This window comes from Rhamphochromis sp. 'chilingali' (assembly GCF_963969265.1).
Source record: "Rhamphochromis sp. 'chilingali' genome assembly, chromosome: 5".
Classification (NCBI taxonomy): Eukaryota; Metazoa; Chordata; class Actinopteri; order Cichliformes; family Cichlidae; genus Rhamphochromis; species Rhamphochromis sp. 'chilingali'.
The window spans coordinates 10,770,860-10,786,683 of NC_137932.1; the positions used below are offsets into that span (position 1 = coordinate 10,770,860).

General features: G+C 40.5%; 1 protein-coding gene across 3 annotated transcripts; it reads left to right on the plus strand.

The window, feature by feature from the left end:
* The first annotated feature begins 1,755 nt into the window (after window positions 1-1,755).
* Window positions 1,756-15,633, plus strand: LOC308396459 (testis development-related protein). Of its 3 annotated transcripts, none has more exons than XM_080881774.1 (5): window positions 1,756-2,180; window positions 2,451-2,507; window positions 8,442-8,498; window positions 12,368-12,483; window positions 13,736-15,633. In XM_080881774.1, the coding sequence occupies exons 1-5, from the start codon at window positions 2,094-2,096 to the stop codon at window positions 14,187-14,189; spliced, it is 771 nt and encodes a 256-aa protein (XP_080737900.1). In that variant the 5' UTR covers window positions 1,756-2,093; the 3' UTR covers window positions 14,190-15,633. The 3 variants fall into 3 exon arrangements, with proteins under 3 accessions (XP_080737900.1, XP_080737902.1, XP_080737901.1); XM_080881776.1 differs by lacking the exon at window positions 2,451-2,507 and adding an exon at window positions 5,324-5,405; XM_080881775.1 differs by lacking the exon at window positions 2,451-2,507 and having other exon boundaries at window positions 13,736-15,632.
* The last annotated feature ends 191 nt before the right edge of the window (window positions 15,634-15,824 follow it).

Below are 15,824 nucleotides of genomic sequence, written 5' to 3' on the forward strand. Positions count from 1 at the left end.
TTACCCCACTAATGAATTCAGAACACAACCTTAGTGAAGTGTTGCACAACAACTTGTTTGGGTTAAAACACCTGTGACCAAAAACATACACTATTCTAGGCGTTAGAAACACCCATAAAAGCCACAAAAACACTCACTCTATGTGTGTGTGTGCTTTTCTAAAAAAAATAAATAAATCTGATAACATTTGTTTTTTCTCTCTTACATGTCTTACAACCTGGCTTGCATTTCCAGCTGGCTTACTGTATAATGAGGCATTGAGACAGGAATTTAAGGATCTTTGAATCAGGTGAATGGTCTTAAGCTACAGCTAAGCTAAACTGCAGCTATTTTAAGAGGCCAGCCCACCAGGATAATGTGTCATTTGTTTCCCCGAGCACCAGAGGTCTTTGAAAAAGAGATTTTTAAATGAATACACAGTGGCTCATGCTTAACCCAGCAGTCGCTGTCTATAGTAAACATGAGATCAGACTGTTAAAGATTTTGAGCATGTTTTTTTCTTGTTAATGAATGACTCAGCAGCTTTTTATTGAAGTTTGAAGTTTAACTGCTAATAGTCAAGAGGAAAAAACCCCTTTGAACAGTTCAACACATCTTAAGAGACACTCTGATCTGAAACTGAGTAGCTAAAAATATTTAAACAATGGCTGTGAGAAAAAACAAAAATCAAACAGGGTCTGGATCACAGCTATGCCCCCAGAAGTACATTGTTGTTGTTATTTAATTTTTCTTTCTTCTGTGTGGTCATCAGAATTAAAATACTTTATGGATCCCAGGGGGGAAATTGCTTTGTTACAGAAGCTCAGTTAAAATATAAAAACAAAAGTTTGGGACAGCGCAGTAGTCTGGTGGTTATCGGTGTTGCCGCTTAGCAAGAAGAAGTTTTTGGGTTCAAATGCAGGCTGGGGTCTCTCTGTGAGGAGTTTGCATGTCTGCGTGTGTTCCTTCCTGGTAATATGGATTTCCTCTACAGTCCAAAGACATGTGAGAGATTAGGTCAATTGGTGATTCTCCAAACTTTCTTTAAAAAGATAAGTAAAGTGCAATGTTAAACTAAATATTTAAAATTAAAGAATACTGTGTGCTCTTAAGGGTGAAAATAGCGCAGGTGTCACAAGTTGTTTGGTACTTAATTGAAACACAGACCAAAATAATATTTTCCCCAATCTTCCAGTGAGTCTTGCTGCAAATGGGAAACAGATTATGGAAATACAATGCCACAATGATAAGACAGCAAATGTGACACAACAGGCATGTCCAGCCTTTCTCGAGTAATTACAGTTTCCATGCACCTTAAGGTATCTCGATTTTCTGTCAATTTACTCTAGACTGTGTTACATGTTGGTGCGTCTTTATACGAAACACATACACATAGAAATGTTAGTCTTGGTTATTTTCAAGACCAATAACATGTTATAAATTAATGTCCCCAATGACAAATAAATTATGACTGGTGCCACTTCAGAATAAACAACGCAGCAACATACTAATAAGAGCATGTTGAAGCTAATAGTTTTGACACTGTAGTTTTTCTTCTGCGCCTTTAATTCAAATACAAAACAGACTGATGTCGCTATTTATACATTTTGACTCCCTGGTAAGAGATAAAAAAAGAGGGGGAGAGAGTGACAACAGCTATTCTTGGCGTATACTTGTATACTTCCTCTTCATTTATAGGTGAGTTGCGTTGTTATTGGCTGGAGATGAAACGTGTGACCTCTTCCTCTGTCTTCCATGGCAACTTCAAGCAGTCGGAGGAGCAGGGGGATATGGGAGGAGCGAGCGCTTGAGCTCCAGGTGGTCGCGCAGACTGCGTAAAAACGCACGACAAACTATTACGAAACGAATCGCGATCGTCACCTAGCTTCTGACACGTCTATGAATGAGCCGCTAACGGAGAAAGCGGTCTCGATTCTCGGCTGGAGAAACCACCGAGAGAGTTCAAAGGCTAGGGTGATGCGTCGCTGAAAGAGTTATCAAGAAAAGACGGACAAAGCGACGCAGGACAGTGCGGGGTCGACTTCAGAGTTTCTCATACAACTTTTTTTTTCTCTATAGGACCGACACGGTCCATTTCAGCGACAAGTGGAGATATGTTTAAGAAAACCAAGAGTAAAGTGCTGGTGGATTACGCGTCAGAGGAGGACGACATGTCCTGGCACTATCATCACTCCTACAAGGTAATGACACGGATAAAAAGCAAACAGAGGCATTCACTGCTAATAATGGTACGCTTATACTCTGATGAACTCGGGAAGCTGTAAAATTGTAGCAATACAAACAAAAAAACGAAAACTGTATCAAAATGATTGATTTCACCTGTTCAGGCTTTTTAAAAATGACTTTAATAAACACAAATAAGAATATAAAGTAGCCTGAATAATTATACATCTGTTTAAATAATGACAAATCATAATTCTTCTATTTCTTATGTTTTCTTCTCATAAAAGTTGCCAAATAGACTTCAAACAAAGAAATGGAGGAGGTGCACAAGTGCTGAAACTCAGGTTAGAAAATGCAGCTTGGAGGTCAAAGAAGGGAGCCTGAATCTAAGAGCTAGAGTGTGTGGACTAATTTTGGCACAATACTGCTCAAGTATAAGAAATATAATTTAAATTAAAACGTAATAAAATAAAATACAGGAGGGTAAATTCAGCATGTTATTATAGAGATGGATATGATTTAATGTACAGTAGGTTAGGTTTTACATGCAACTTTGAATCTATTTGCAGTTTTCGTAAAGGTCAGAGGTGTGATTGGTACTTAAGAAGGCATGGTTCACTAATGCCTGTTTGTTGTGGGTTGTGTTTTTTTCTTCTTCTTTTTTTGTTACCCATATTTTCCAGGTAAACAATAAGAGTGTGAGAGGTCTAAAGAACCTCTGTATCACCACTTGTAAGCAGCTGGGCTCTGTCATGCTGATGGGAGCATGGGGGAGGATGCATACGCACCCACAGACACACAAGGATAGCCAGCCACGACTCATTGCTCATAAGAAATAGCAAGGTGACATGTTTATCAGTTGAGATTCTTGTGGTGGTGTTTTTAACCACTTGGATCAGGTTTTGAGTAAAAACCTATGTTGAGTGAGCATAAGGTGCTCACATCTAGTTGAATAGTGAAGCTCCAGTGAAAGAGGAGGAGGACGGGCGGCTTCCAAATCTCTGGATACATAGATAAATCTGTTAAAACTCATGGGATATTTTATTCCTCATAAAGGTTGGAGGCACAAAATAATGTGCTTTTGTCATGCTTGCGGTATGTAATCAGCTTACTGTATGCATGATCAAAGCTTCTTTAAAAGGCCAGCCATGATTTTAGGTTTCTTTTTGGTAGAGCGAGTAGTGAATCACATTTTTAAGGACATTTGCAACACCAATTACATAAAAATGCTCTCCTTAATCATATCAGTGTCATATTTTACTCACTGCCTGCACCTCCATCCCTGTATACACCTCAGACTACATGTATACATTTGTCATGCAGTACACAATTGGGAAAATCCACCAACATCATTTCCCAACATTTTTCATCTGCTGTTGTGACAGTGCTGATATCTGTGACCCTTGGCTTAGTTTTATCAACCTCCAGTAATAACGCATGTTTCCCTTACATGTGTAGGGGACAGAGCTGCTCTGAGTTCACTTTGTGTCTCTGTCGCCAGTGGTCACAAACAAAAAACTATAAACTGACCTAGGATCAGAGCAGCAGCTGCTCTTTAGAGATCCTGGGAAAGCAATCAAGGAGGAGGTGGGTGGAGGGGGGGTCTTGTCCTGTCTGCATGGCAGTAAAGTACATAAAAGGGTCAGGGGTCAGATCATAAAATGCTGTAAACACAGCAAAGACCCAACAGGATGAAGTCAGGATTAAAGTTATGATAACAAAGTCTGCAAAGGAAAGATTTTTTCCTTCCAGTTATTCAAACTGACGTAGCTGCACTGTCTGATTTACCACATGCAGAGCAACCGAAGAGGAGAGCGAAGCGAATCTGCAGCATTTTTGTATCACAATGAAATTGCAGGGATAGCCTTTTGAATTCTTCTGTACTTTTTAAACAAAAAACAAGAAAGACCCCCCCCCCCCCCCCCCCCCCCCCCCAAAAAAAAAGGATTAATCCACTTTAAAGCTACAAAAAGTACCAAATCTACTAATTATCTTGACAAATCGAGGACAGAAAATAGACGAGATGACAGCCTGTAAGCACAACATGGGAAAAACACATGACTACTTAAGTGATAATCATGAAGAAAACCAAAATGGTCTTGTTGAGGCTGTCGATTGAGCTCTGTCCTGAACTTTGTGCTGAGTCACACTGTATGGAGTTTTTTTTTCTGTACCATTTTTCGGTATTAAGTGTAGCTTTCCTGAAAAAGAGAACATTGCTGGAAACTACTCAAAACAACAATAGTCTGATCTGTTGGCTACTGTGCGCCTACACTCAAGCCATCAGGGGTCAAGTTTCTGCTTAGGAGAATCTGAAATCCTGCTCTTTAGCTTTCTCCACCCACATATATCCAGGTGGCCCAAGAGTCAGCCAGCGACCTTCATTGTGTTATATCTCACACCTCTTCCTCTGTTATTTTGTCTGACAAATATACTTCCACGTATTTAAATCTCCTGATCAAAATCTTATTTTTGCTTATCGTCATCACAAGACAGCAGATCTCTTTGGTTGTAATAGTGGAGAGACCTGCAGTCGGACAGATACGGACAAGTAAAACACAAAGACAGGGAGGGAGAAAAGAGCAAGAGCAGAGAAATGCATAGCCTGAAGTTACTATCATTCCTTTTGTCTATGAACAGTGCACCGGGGTGACAGCAGGCCCTGTGCCTGCTTGCTTTTGCCACTCACTTCTACTGAAGTTCAACAAGTTGCAAGCAGCTGTCAGCTTGCAGAAGGTGTGTTTGCCTGTTTGTCTGTGGCTTACTGCAGTAACACTCCTAAATGCTTATATAAAACCACCATGACTGTGAAGTGGGGTAATAAGAGTATACATCACGTCTAGCGAACCTTTGAAGGCCTCACTTCTAAATCATTGAGTCATAAAGAGGATAGTAAAGGAAATGTGATCCCCTGCTGAAGGGAAGAGAGTTGAGTTCCTGGACCTCAGACACTTGTTTGGGCTCACAAGTTTGCCTCAGTCCAACACTAAAAATGTCATAAATAGGATCTGTCTGAATGCTTTCTACATTTAGCTGTTCAATACGGGGACCAGGAGATGGCTTGTTTAACTTGGGATGAAGAATGGGAACAGTGGGGGAGTCTATTTTATGAAGCCGTTTAGTATAAGGTTATTTAGTTTTTTTTTTTTGATGAATCTAGAAAGAAGGAGAGCCAGCAGAGAAAATATGGGGATTGCAAAAACAACCTGATAAAGACTACACGGATGGATAACAAGGAACAGGTGAGTTTAATCCGACACTTGGGAGAGTGGGGAAACGATCAAAGGAGGGAAGTAAAAGCCACAAAAGGATCAAACCTTCAAAATAAAACAGGAAATAAACTGAAAGAGGTACATGTTAAGGAATCAACAGCACAAACAAAGAGAAAAGTAGGGGTAATGACAACTGGGATAAAATGCAGATGATGATAAGCCCAAAAAATGTAGGTATACATCAATTCAAATGATGTGGCTAGAGTGTTAATAGTGGTGCTCTGTTCATTCTGCTTCCATGAACAAGCATGTGGCCTTTCTCTCCATTTACAGGCTTTCTTTTAAGCCGAGCAAACTTGCTTGGTATTCAGTCTACAGGCGTGATACTGGCATGCATGCCCTCATTTAACCTTTGGCAAAAATGTAAATAAGCACATTTCCCAAGACATTAAACTGTTTCCTTAAATGCTTTCTGTGTCCCTGGGTTTGGAGAATGTGGAGTATAAATACCGCTTCTTTGGTATTGGAATTCAGAGTGGTTCTTTATCGCCCGGCAAGCTCGGTTGTGAAACACTGCGCTTAAATGTGTGCAGACACAAAGAGGGAAAGTGAGAATGCAAAAAAGGCCGCCCTGGGGGTGTGAAATAAGAACTCCTGATCTCTGTTGTTAGGAGGATTTTTTTCCAAAACACTACTCCCCCTTGCCCTGAATCTCCTCCCCCCCCCTCACACTCTCTGTTCTGAAGTTGTTAATGCTTTTTACGCTCAAACAGTAGTCAGCAATTGTGTGAGACTGTATCTTTGATCAGCTCAGGTGGCGGAGACCCAGCAGACTTTGCTCAGACATGTCCAACCACCATCTCTCCTCCTCTGTCCCATAGAGTTTGGAGATGTTAAAAGTTAATGCAGCTTTGATCATTTAGCAGGAATTCTGGCGCCGCTCCTATAGAGGCTTGGCTGTACAATTAATGACTTCAATCAACCTACTTATCATGATTTAATATCCTTAAGTCTTCTGGGGCAAGTTAAGTAATAAAACTGCAAGATATGGATGATGGGATGTGTCATTTAAAATTCTAAAGGAGTCTGAAGTTTATCAAACTGTAAAGTATTTTCAAGTGCAAATATTGCTTTTGAAAAATGCTTTTGCTTATTGTCACATTTGGCATCTTGGTGTAGAAGTTGAGACAGTTAGACTCTAAGAAGAGATACAAGTTAGATGTGAATACAGCTGAAATAAAACGATGGCGTGAAATAACACTGACACTGTAAGCCGAAATAATGGCTGGTATAAATACTTATGCCATGATTTGGAAGAGATGACAGAGGTGTCAGGTGACTGAAACTGGTGGGCAGGTGGTAAAAGAAAAGGACCTGGAAATGTCCACAAGAATTCCAGGAAAAAGTGAGGTGGAAAAAGTGTCGTAAGGGAATGACTGAGGTAGTGACAAAGATAATGATCCTCAATATATTTTGTAGTGGTTTGTATTTAGGTGTGATGTTTTACTAGGAGTGTACTTCCACAAAAACATAAAAAAGTGTATTTCAAATTTAATATGAAAGAATGCCGATTTTATTTACCCACCTCTATTTGAATACATTAAACTATACTTGTTCATTCAGTTATCGTGGTAATTTTATGACGCTAACAAATGAAAACACTCTTGTAGCATGTAACTAAATGATTACTGTTCTGATAAAAACTCCATTAGGTTTACAGTAAACTTTAGTACTTCTACTTTCAGAGCAAGTGCTTTCTTGCTGCAGGCCTAATTCATCCATTTCACACAAATGCCCTTTTTCCTATACCTAAGCACTTTTAAGCTAGTGTTCACGCATCAGGGGCAACTCTGGGTTTGGGATGATTGCCGAGGATACTTCAAATTGTAGACTAGAGGAGCTTTGTGGAAGTGCAAATATAACGGTCTTGGAAAAAAAATGAAAATTTAGTGAACTGTTATTGTTTGCTTCTTTCTGTTTCTTGCATATTTCTTGTGGGTGTGCAACTATAGTTAAACCCTACAATAATAAAGTGAAAACAGAGAAAACCCCAACAATCAGATGAACCCCTATGAGCAAACGATTTGGCAACAATGGAAAGGAAAAACTCCCTTTTAACAGGAAGAAACCCCCAGCAGAACCAGGCTCAGAGAGCCTGGTTCTGCATCCCAGTCTGCTTTTAAATACTCTAGAAAACATGTATGCTATGCCTTCTAAGGATGCTGCCTAAGGGAAGCATATGTAATGTAAACAGAATTGGTCCTAGGAAAGAACCCTGTGGAACTCCATAGTTAAAGTATTTGAAGAAGCCTCCCCATTTACATGAAGAAATTGGAGTCTATTAGATAGATATGAGTCAAACCACTGCAGCGCAGTGCTTTTATTACCTACAGCTTGCTCTAATCACTATAATATTCCTTTAACAATGTATATAACCTACTACAGTCTTGAGGAGTCATTGTGGAATAAAAGTGGATAAACATGCAAGTATTAAAGCAGACCATAAAAATTGCTTATATAAATAATAAGAGGTAGAATATTGGTGAATGGAGTTATTTACATGGTTAAACAAAATGCACAAGCCCATTGGCAATTATATAAAAGCCAAAACAAAGGGTGTCAAATAATAACACAAATACAACGTCTATATTAAAAACAGTCTGCAGACTGAAACACAATGAGACCAAAATAGCTCTGTTCAGTCCACATATTGTTGAGGACCATTAAGGGAAGAGGTCATGGGTTTGTTTTCTCTCCCTTTTGTTTAAATCTGCCCTCAGAGCTTAGTGGTTTCCCCCCATCTCTCCCAGCTCTCTATCCATCCATCCATCCCTCCATCCCTCCATCCCTCTATCTCGCACTCCAAATACGGTGTGTTTGTGTTAGCACTTGAAAACGGTTGCCTCCCTTTTTTTTTTTTTTTTTTTTTTTTTTTTTTTTTAACAGGAAGGCATGCGCACAGTCCGCAAACACACAATCCCTGCTTTAAAATGTGAGAGTTTCTGTTTTGGGGCGGGGAAAGGTTGCTATTTGTCTTAACTCACTGCGGGTGTATGTGTGTCCTAGAACAAAGACATACAAGGAGAGGAAGAGGATGAGGAAGCCGTCACTGCAGTCTCCAAGGTAAACAGCACCTTCACAGCTATTCAGACAGAACACAGACGCAAACACACTATCTGCTTCCAAACATACATCAGCTTACACAGTTGACACGTGATGGTTGTCCGCTCAAAGATATGCACTCAGGCGACCCACGCTTATCTTTCTGTGCACACGCTCAGAACATCGCAGGAATCGACCCTGAAAGAGTCAATTTTATGTCGCCCAAAACATCCAGATGCTTTAAATGGCCAATGCTCTGTCAGTTCACACACGCACGCATGCACAAGCTCAGTGTCACTGCACTGTTTATCTGTAAACACACCAGCTGTCAGCCATCATCCCCCGTCTTATCCTTAACCTTATCGCTGGAAAACTGTCTGGGTTGTTTTGTCACTGTGTGCGTTTGTATTGTCAGCCTTATCCCAAGAAAGAAAAAAATAGGTTATTTTGACCTTTCAGTGGACTGTTTCTTTTATTTAAATCACTTCAGTTCAGTCATCTAAGGTATCGGTTTTTATTTTGTAGGAACCTCTTATGTCATATCACAACATGGTTTTGTAAATAGTTTGAGCAAAGCAAAATTACAAATTGGAATATTTTCCATTCAAAATCATGATGCAGGTGCATTTGTAGCTGAAGACAAGTACAAGGCCACTTTTCTGGGAATCCTCTTGTTTTTCAGCAGGTACTTGAGGGTCACCAGCATTTTGCCCCTTAACTTGTATGCCTTGCCTCAGTGGATCAGAGAAAATAAAGTTAGTCTTCACTTGCAGAAGGCTTCAACCTGCGAGTTTTCATCAACCATAACCATATTGGGCTTGCTAACTCTCTAGTGGCACTCTTTAATGCTTTACTTTCCTAGCTGATCTTCTGCAGGAAATCGTGCACTGTTCACAGCCAACTTTGACAGGAAATGACACTGCGTGCCATTCTTTGACAAAGGCCTCATCAGCCAGATTTTACTACGTGGCTTTCTTCAGATCATGAAAAATGGACAGCGTGTCCTCCTGGAGCACAACAAGTTTGACTAGCAAGATGGTTTTTGTGCACCTACATAGGAGAATCACATCTGGGTGGAGTGCGGGAAGACTTTCTGAGATCTGGTTGCATCTCCTAGTTAGAGGTGTGGTGCAAAATGTGGGGCAGGCAGTTGTTGTTGCCTTTGAAGCAACATCCCCTTCCCTTTGAGTTTTATCTCAGCGCTCTGTTCATCTTATAATCTGTGCTGACGGCGGTCCTTTACTCAAAGGCGTGCTGTGTGTGAACTTGTTAAGTCTGATTTGAAACCGCACACAGGTGATTCATTGTCTTTCAACCCCGGCTGGTCGCTCGCTTTATTGTATAGCCACTGTATTCGACTCAGTTCACAGGACATATTTCATACACCGTCCTGTTTGTGAGGACGGGGTGGCCGAGCTGGAGAAGGGAAGGAAACTGAGCATTCTTTCGAGGAGCTGGGCTTTTTGGAGTGGAACAATCAGTGTGGAAGAAAAACAAGGCTGAAAATAGCCACAGACACTGTGGAAGGCTGCAATTCTTTCACCCTCTGTTGTTCCAGCTCATATTAGGACTCACTAAGTGCACAGGGAGCCCTGAAAGTGGAGGTTACCTGTTGCTGTTTCACTCTACGATGCTTCAACAATGTTCATTAAGCTTAATGAACATGCTTTTGTACTTAAAAATAGGCTTTCATGGGCAGATGCTTCTTTACTTTCAGAACTACCACTCTGTTCTATACATTTTATCTAATGCTAAAAATAATGAATTGAATAATTAATTGGTTAACGAGTCAAACTGCAAATTAATGGACAAAAAACATACCCCAATGACTACCACATGAGGCCCCTAAAACCACTTGTGTGCTTTCAGTCCAAAGCTAAGCTAAAACAACCAGCTGCTGGCTTAAATTTTGTGGGAAATATGGGAACATGTTATTATTCACCTTATCAAATTCAAACAAGCTTATATCTTAAATGTTGTTGTTGTTGTTGTTGTTGTTTGTTTGTTTGTTTGTTTTTTAAAAGTATTATTTAAAGCTGTTTTTGGTGTCATTAGAAAAAGCAAATCCACTAGAACTTTTCAAGGTATTGCACTTGACCCATAGTCCTGTGTTTTCTCTGGGCTCTGTTTACAGAATATAAAGACTGTAAATTATGCATAAAAAAAGAAGATTGGGTTAAGATATGGGCTAAGAAGACAACTCTCACCTTGCAGAGGAGAGGTAGCACAGGGCGTAGAGTGGGTTGTTTATTAATTGGAGGGTCAGTGGTTTGATTCCTGTATATGAAAGTTCAGTATCTTGGTTTGTTTGTGGTTCTACCCCTTTAAACTGTTGCTTTTGGTGCACTGGACAGTTTTTAGATCAATTATGAAATTAATTGGTGATATAAATAATGTTCATAATAACCAAGGCCTGATTGTGAGCTTAAAACCCCCCTGAATTTATCCCCAATGTGTGCAATTCATGCAGCAATCCCTCTGCTTCAATGTCAGAGGTATGGAAAGAAGAATTTGGTCCATAACACCTCCATTGTTCTGCCAAGCGTGAATAACACAGAGAGCCAGAGAGCCATTTGCTTTACCTTCTTGGCCAGTCACTGAGCTGCTTTGGATCTAGAGGCCCAGAGGTTAGAGCACAGTGGCAGAATAGGCAGGCCTCTATTTGTGCAGGCATGCATGCAAGCACATACACTCATATACGTCCATTCAGAAAGGCTCCAACTCTTTCGGGATCTCCGGTTTCTTTGCTGGACAGCTCGAACTGCTTCTGCAAACCTTATGCAGTTTACACTCGATGGCACTCGGAGAACAAGAGCTGGGCAGTCAAGAGTTGAGACAGGGTGCTGAAACAGCTGAGATGAGGTTTTGTAAATGTTTTTTGATGATAATAAACAACAGGAAACTGGTAGGGGGGCAGTTTGCCTGCAGGCATGTTCAGAATGAGAAGTGAGTGGAGGATATTTGGGATTTTTTTTTCTACTTATAATCAAAGAGACTTCCTCTGAGTGAGATGCAGAGGGAGATATGATGCATTTTCACTGAGTAAAGTGTTTAAAGATCCATCAGAGATATGAGCTGTATCTTAAGTATTTGCATGTGTATGACTTTAGCTGGTGGAGCCTATGTAGTGGTAGTTTTGTAAAGTTTGTTTTATCTGTTGGTGACAGATCTTATCATACGTGTTCCTGTTAGGCTTTGGGAGACAGCTGATTTCATATCCAGCTCATTGTTTGTTTGTTTGTTGTAGCTGCTGGTGGCATCCTCTGGTCAGAGATCTGTGCAGGTACTGCACACAGCCCCCTGAACTAAAGTCCTTCATAGGTATGAGAACAATAAAAGCAGTTGAAAGGTCATGTCAGGGTTAAGCTCATTAATCATGTAATATTGTGTATACTGAGAATGCACACTCAAGCAAAGGCGAGCACGGATGTGAGTAGGAGTCAAGACCTTGATAGCTGACCTTGGGAATTCTTCCCAGGCGAGAAACAAAGCCAAAACTTTGTTCCGCGGTCGCTAAGGGCGGCTGCGTCAGTGCTCGGCGGAAATCTGCGAGGGCATGGCAGGGAGGAATTCTGATGTGACGGGGAGGCTGGGATTTTCAGAGGGAGTGGAGGATCTCCCGGTGGAATGTGCTCTATGCCAGTGAGGCCCATAACAGAAATTCCCCCCTCCCCAATCCAAAAAAATAAATAAAGATTGCACGTTCATCAGTGTGAACATGCTGCTCCTCTCAATTCCTGCAAAGCCAACTTTGTGAAATCCTCGTCTTCAGGGTGTATCAATCACTCACAAACAGGCATACAGAGATATCAAGCTAACATGCAACAGATGAGGGAAATCGAGTCAGATCGGCATTTCAAAAACACTCTTGTCTTGCTGGTGTCTCTCAGGAGGCCAAAGTGAAGAAGATCATGTCCAAGAAAGACAGGAGGGAGAAGAAGATGTTCTCATCTAAAGATGACGAGCGTTTCTTGCTAACTGGAGAGAAGCTGGCTGACCGCAAAGGGTGAGGTTATGCGCTTATTACCTTTATCATATTCCAAATATTTCTCTTACTAGGGGGAAAAACTGAGCTAACACAAAGTAGAATATGTGACAGAAAATAACTCCAAATGAATAATAAGAATAAGAAGCGCTCCACTGTTTTCGCTTCTATCATGGTGTAGAAGGCAATGTTGTAAGAAATGGTCTTTCTGAAATTATTGATTACCGATCAGCAGTTCTATATAGACATATTGATTAATAGCATGCAGTAAATGCACAGTCACGTCACAACTACCCACAACATTTCTGGTTTCCATCATGTTTATACAGAGGCACTCAGTAGCCATTACTGGTCAAGTTTGTGAAGTACAAACATTTACACTCCTCACTAAATATAATGGATCCATGTCAAAACCACTTGTGTGTATATTTAGTCATGTCACAGCTACCCACAATAAATATATATATATATATATGTATGCATGCATGCCAAAGCTTTATTGTCCAGCTGTTGCTAACTTTCAGACCCCTTGAGGAAGTGGAACATGTATGAAGGTGGAAATCTTAATCAGTTCACTTGCTTTGATAAACAACAGGAATTCCCATATAATAGCTCACTGTAAGTGTTTCCCACCCAGACACTCCTGTTTATGTAGGACGGGGGAGGAGGGGGAGGATGGAGGGGTGGTTCTTAGTAAGTGGCTGTTATATATCAACATGTTTAAGACTACAGTTATGGTTATAAGTTTACAGGCACTCATCGTTGGAATGTATGTCATGGTGATTTTGTACTTTGAATGATTTCTTTTAACTTTTCTTCTACCAGGAATGATTGTACAGCAAACATCTGCAGTGACTTTAAAAATCAAGAATTGGGTGAATGTATTTTTTTTTCTAATCCACATAGGCTCACATATCTGCATACACTCATTTAAATCTCTCCAGTTGTTTGAAATCATCAGTTCAAACAACTGCGCGTAATCAGATGTTTTTCAGATGTGGCACAACTTTTCCAAGGTTTGGAAGAAACCCCAAACTGTCATGCTCATATGAAAGAAAATTGCTTAAATGTTCAGCATTCAAAAAGTTCAAATCTGCTATAAACTGGAATGTGCTTTTTAAAAAAGTAATCAAAGATGTATGCTGTACAATCATTCCACCCAGAAAAAAAAAAATCAAAGAAATGATTAAAAAAATCCAAAATTGCCTTGATATTAAAATGTCAGTGAATGCAAATTTCTGACCACAACTGTATATTTATTTCCTGCTCAAAGGTCTCACAAGAAAATCAAGGATGAGGAGAAGGAGAAAGAGAAGAAGGACAAGCCAGAGAAGGCCAACTGCTTCTGGGAGAGTGTTACGATGACGATGAGGCAAATCTCCCCTGCCAAAAAACTGGAGAAGATAGAAGGTTGGGAACCACCACACTTGGAGAACTTCGCTGAGACTGCTCCTGATGAAGCGCTGGTAGGCAAGAGCCAAAATGGGGACGTGGCAGAGTCATCCCCCAGCTCCCTGAGCATCCCGGCGACGGCGTTAGAGCTCCCCTCCTGGTGTGGACGGGGTCAAGAGGAGGACTCCTCCCGCTACGCTAACCTGTTGGACTCCAATGATTCAACAGCTGCCGTCAAGTGGACGGCCCGTGCTAAAGTCAAGCTGGCCGGCATCAGCAGGATGAGCAGAGGGATTGTATCAGAGAGTGCAAGTGTATGGGAGGGGTTTAAATAGCAGCACTTTATACCTCTGTACTATCAATAAATCTGACAATCTGAACCAAATATTTCTTTCTATCTAGCTCTGGACACAACCAATGTTAATGTCAACATCATGCTGACATGTTGTAGTGAATCAGAATATAAGACGAAGTATTCTGACTGAATTTGTGACTTTTAAATCACAAAAACTACAACTGAACAAAGGAAAACCTTCAACTGCTGTACATTTTTATCTGCAATACTCACTGGCATGGCAATTACATAAATAATGTTGCCAAGAAATAAGAAAAGTGATTTTTATTTAATCTTTGGGGTGTCACTGGTAGAGACTCAATGAAGAATATCCTGCTGAAGACGTTTTTGTTGGCTCTCACTTCCTTCCTGTCTATGCAGTCGCAGTATGTGAGCGATGAATGTCTTAAGCCTTAACTTGTATATTAATTATGGGCTGTGCAATCACGAAACAGCTTATGACAGCATTTACGTGTAAAATACCCGTGTGTGTTTGAGAGTGACAGAAGATGACTTTGTGGGAAGACAGCTGGCATCACGGCTCTGAGATCTGAATCTCTGCTGTTGTATTGGGGCTGATGCTGCACTTGTGCCATATCAGACTTATAATAAGGATTTCTGATCAACATTCATGTCAAAATCTACATTAAAACGGAGAAAACTACATTTCCGGCATGTAATAATTGAAAAGTGATTAAAAACTCAATGGATTTTGTAATATGCTGACAATACATTGCATTTTAATCCCCAGATGACCAACTTTGTGATCAACTCACCATCTTTATGACATGAACATTTGTAAGATCTCATCTGTAGCATCTATCCCATATGATGGCAAAGCAGCTCTGCTGGTGGTTTCATGGACGGATGTTTTTAAATCTGATGCTGGATATTTGTAATTTTGCTAATGATGGAAAAAGTAAACGCCAAACTAATACTAGGACCATTTCTCATGAGAAGCAGTAGCTCTGTGCACTTGTGCCTTGTCATTAAAATGACATCATGTGTTTGCTGTAAACGACCAATCCGCTGAGCTCATTGATGCACCTGTATGTGCTCGACCACACTTCCTGTCTCCAGTTACAAACCAGTGTCTCGGGATGCTATAAGCTTCACCAGCAGGAGCAGCAGAAGTGTTTTTGTTTTTGTTAATTCTTAAATGCTGTGTGATATATTATGTATATTGGCTATAACACATACAATGAAGAGTCTTCTTTTCCTACGATGATTTTTGTTTTCGTGCTTTCCATTGATATGTACTCATCTTTTCTTCTTTTTAAATGGGTTATTTGTTTGATACTGAAATCTGCTTCATCACAACCAGAGATCTACACATATGCAGCTCCACTGGCCGGGATGCCTGTGACTTGTATTTATTCACTAAAAGGCTGGGACTCATTTTTCTCCAGAATAAAGATCTAGACTGACACGCTGCCTCTGCTTCTTTCAACATTTTGCGAGTGAAGTAAACACACTGGACTTTGCTTTTGGAAACTATCTGGACTAATTCAGTGATCCAAACAGAAATGGTCTACTCTGATCCCCCCCCCCCCCTCTCTCTCTCTCTCTCTCTCTCTCTCTCACACACACACACACACACACACACACACACACACCGAGATAAATAGAAAGAATA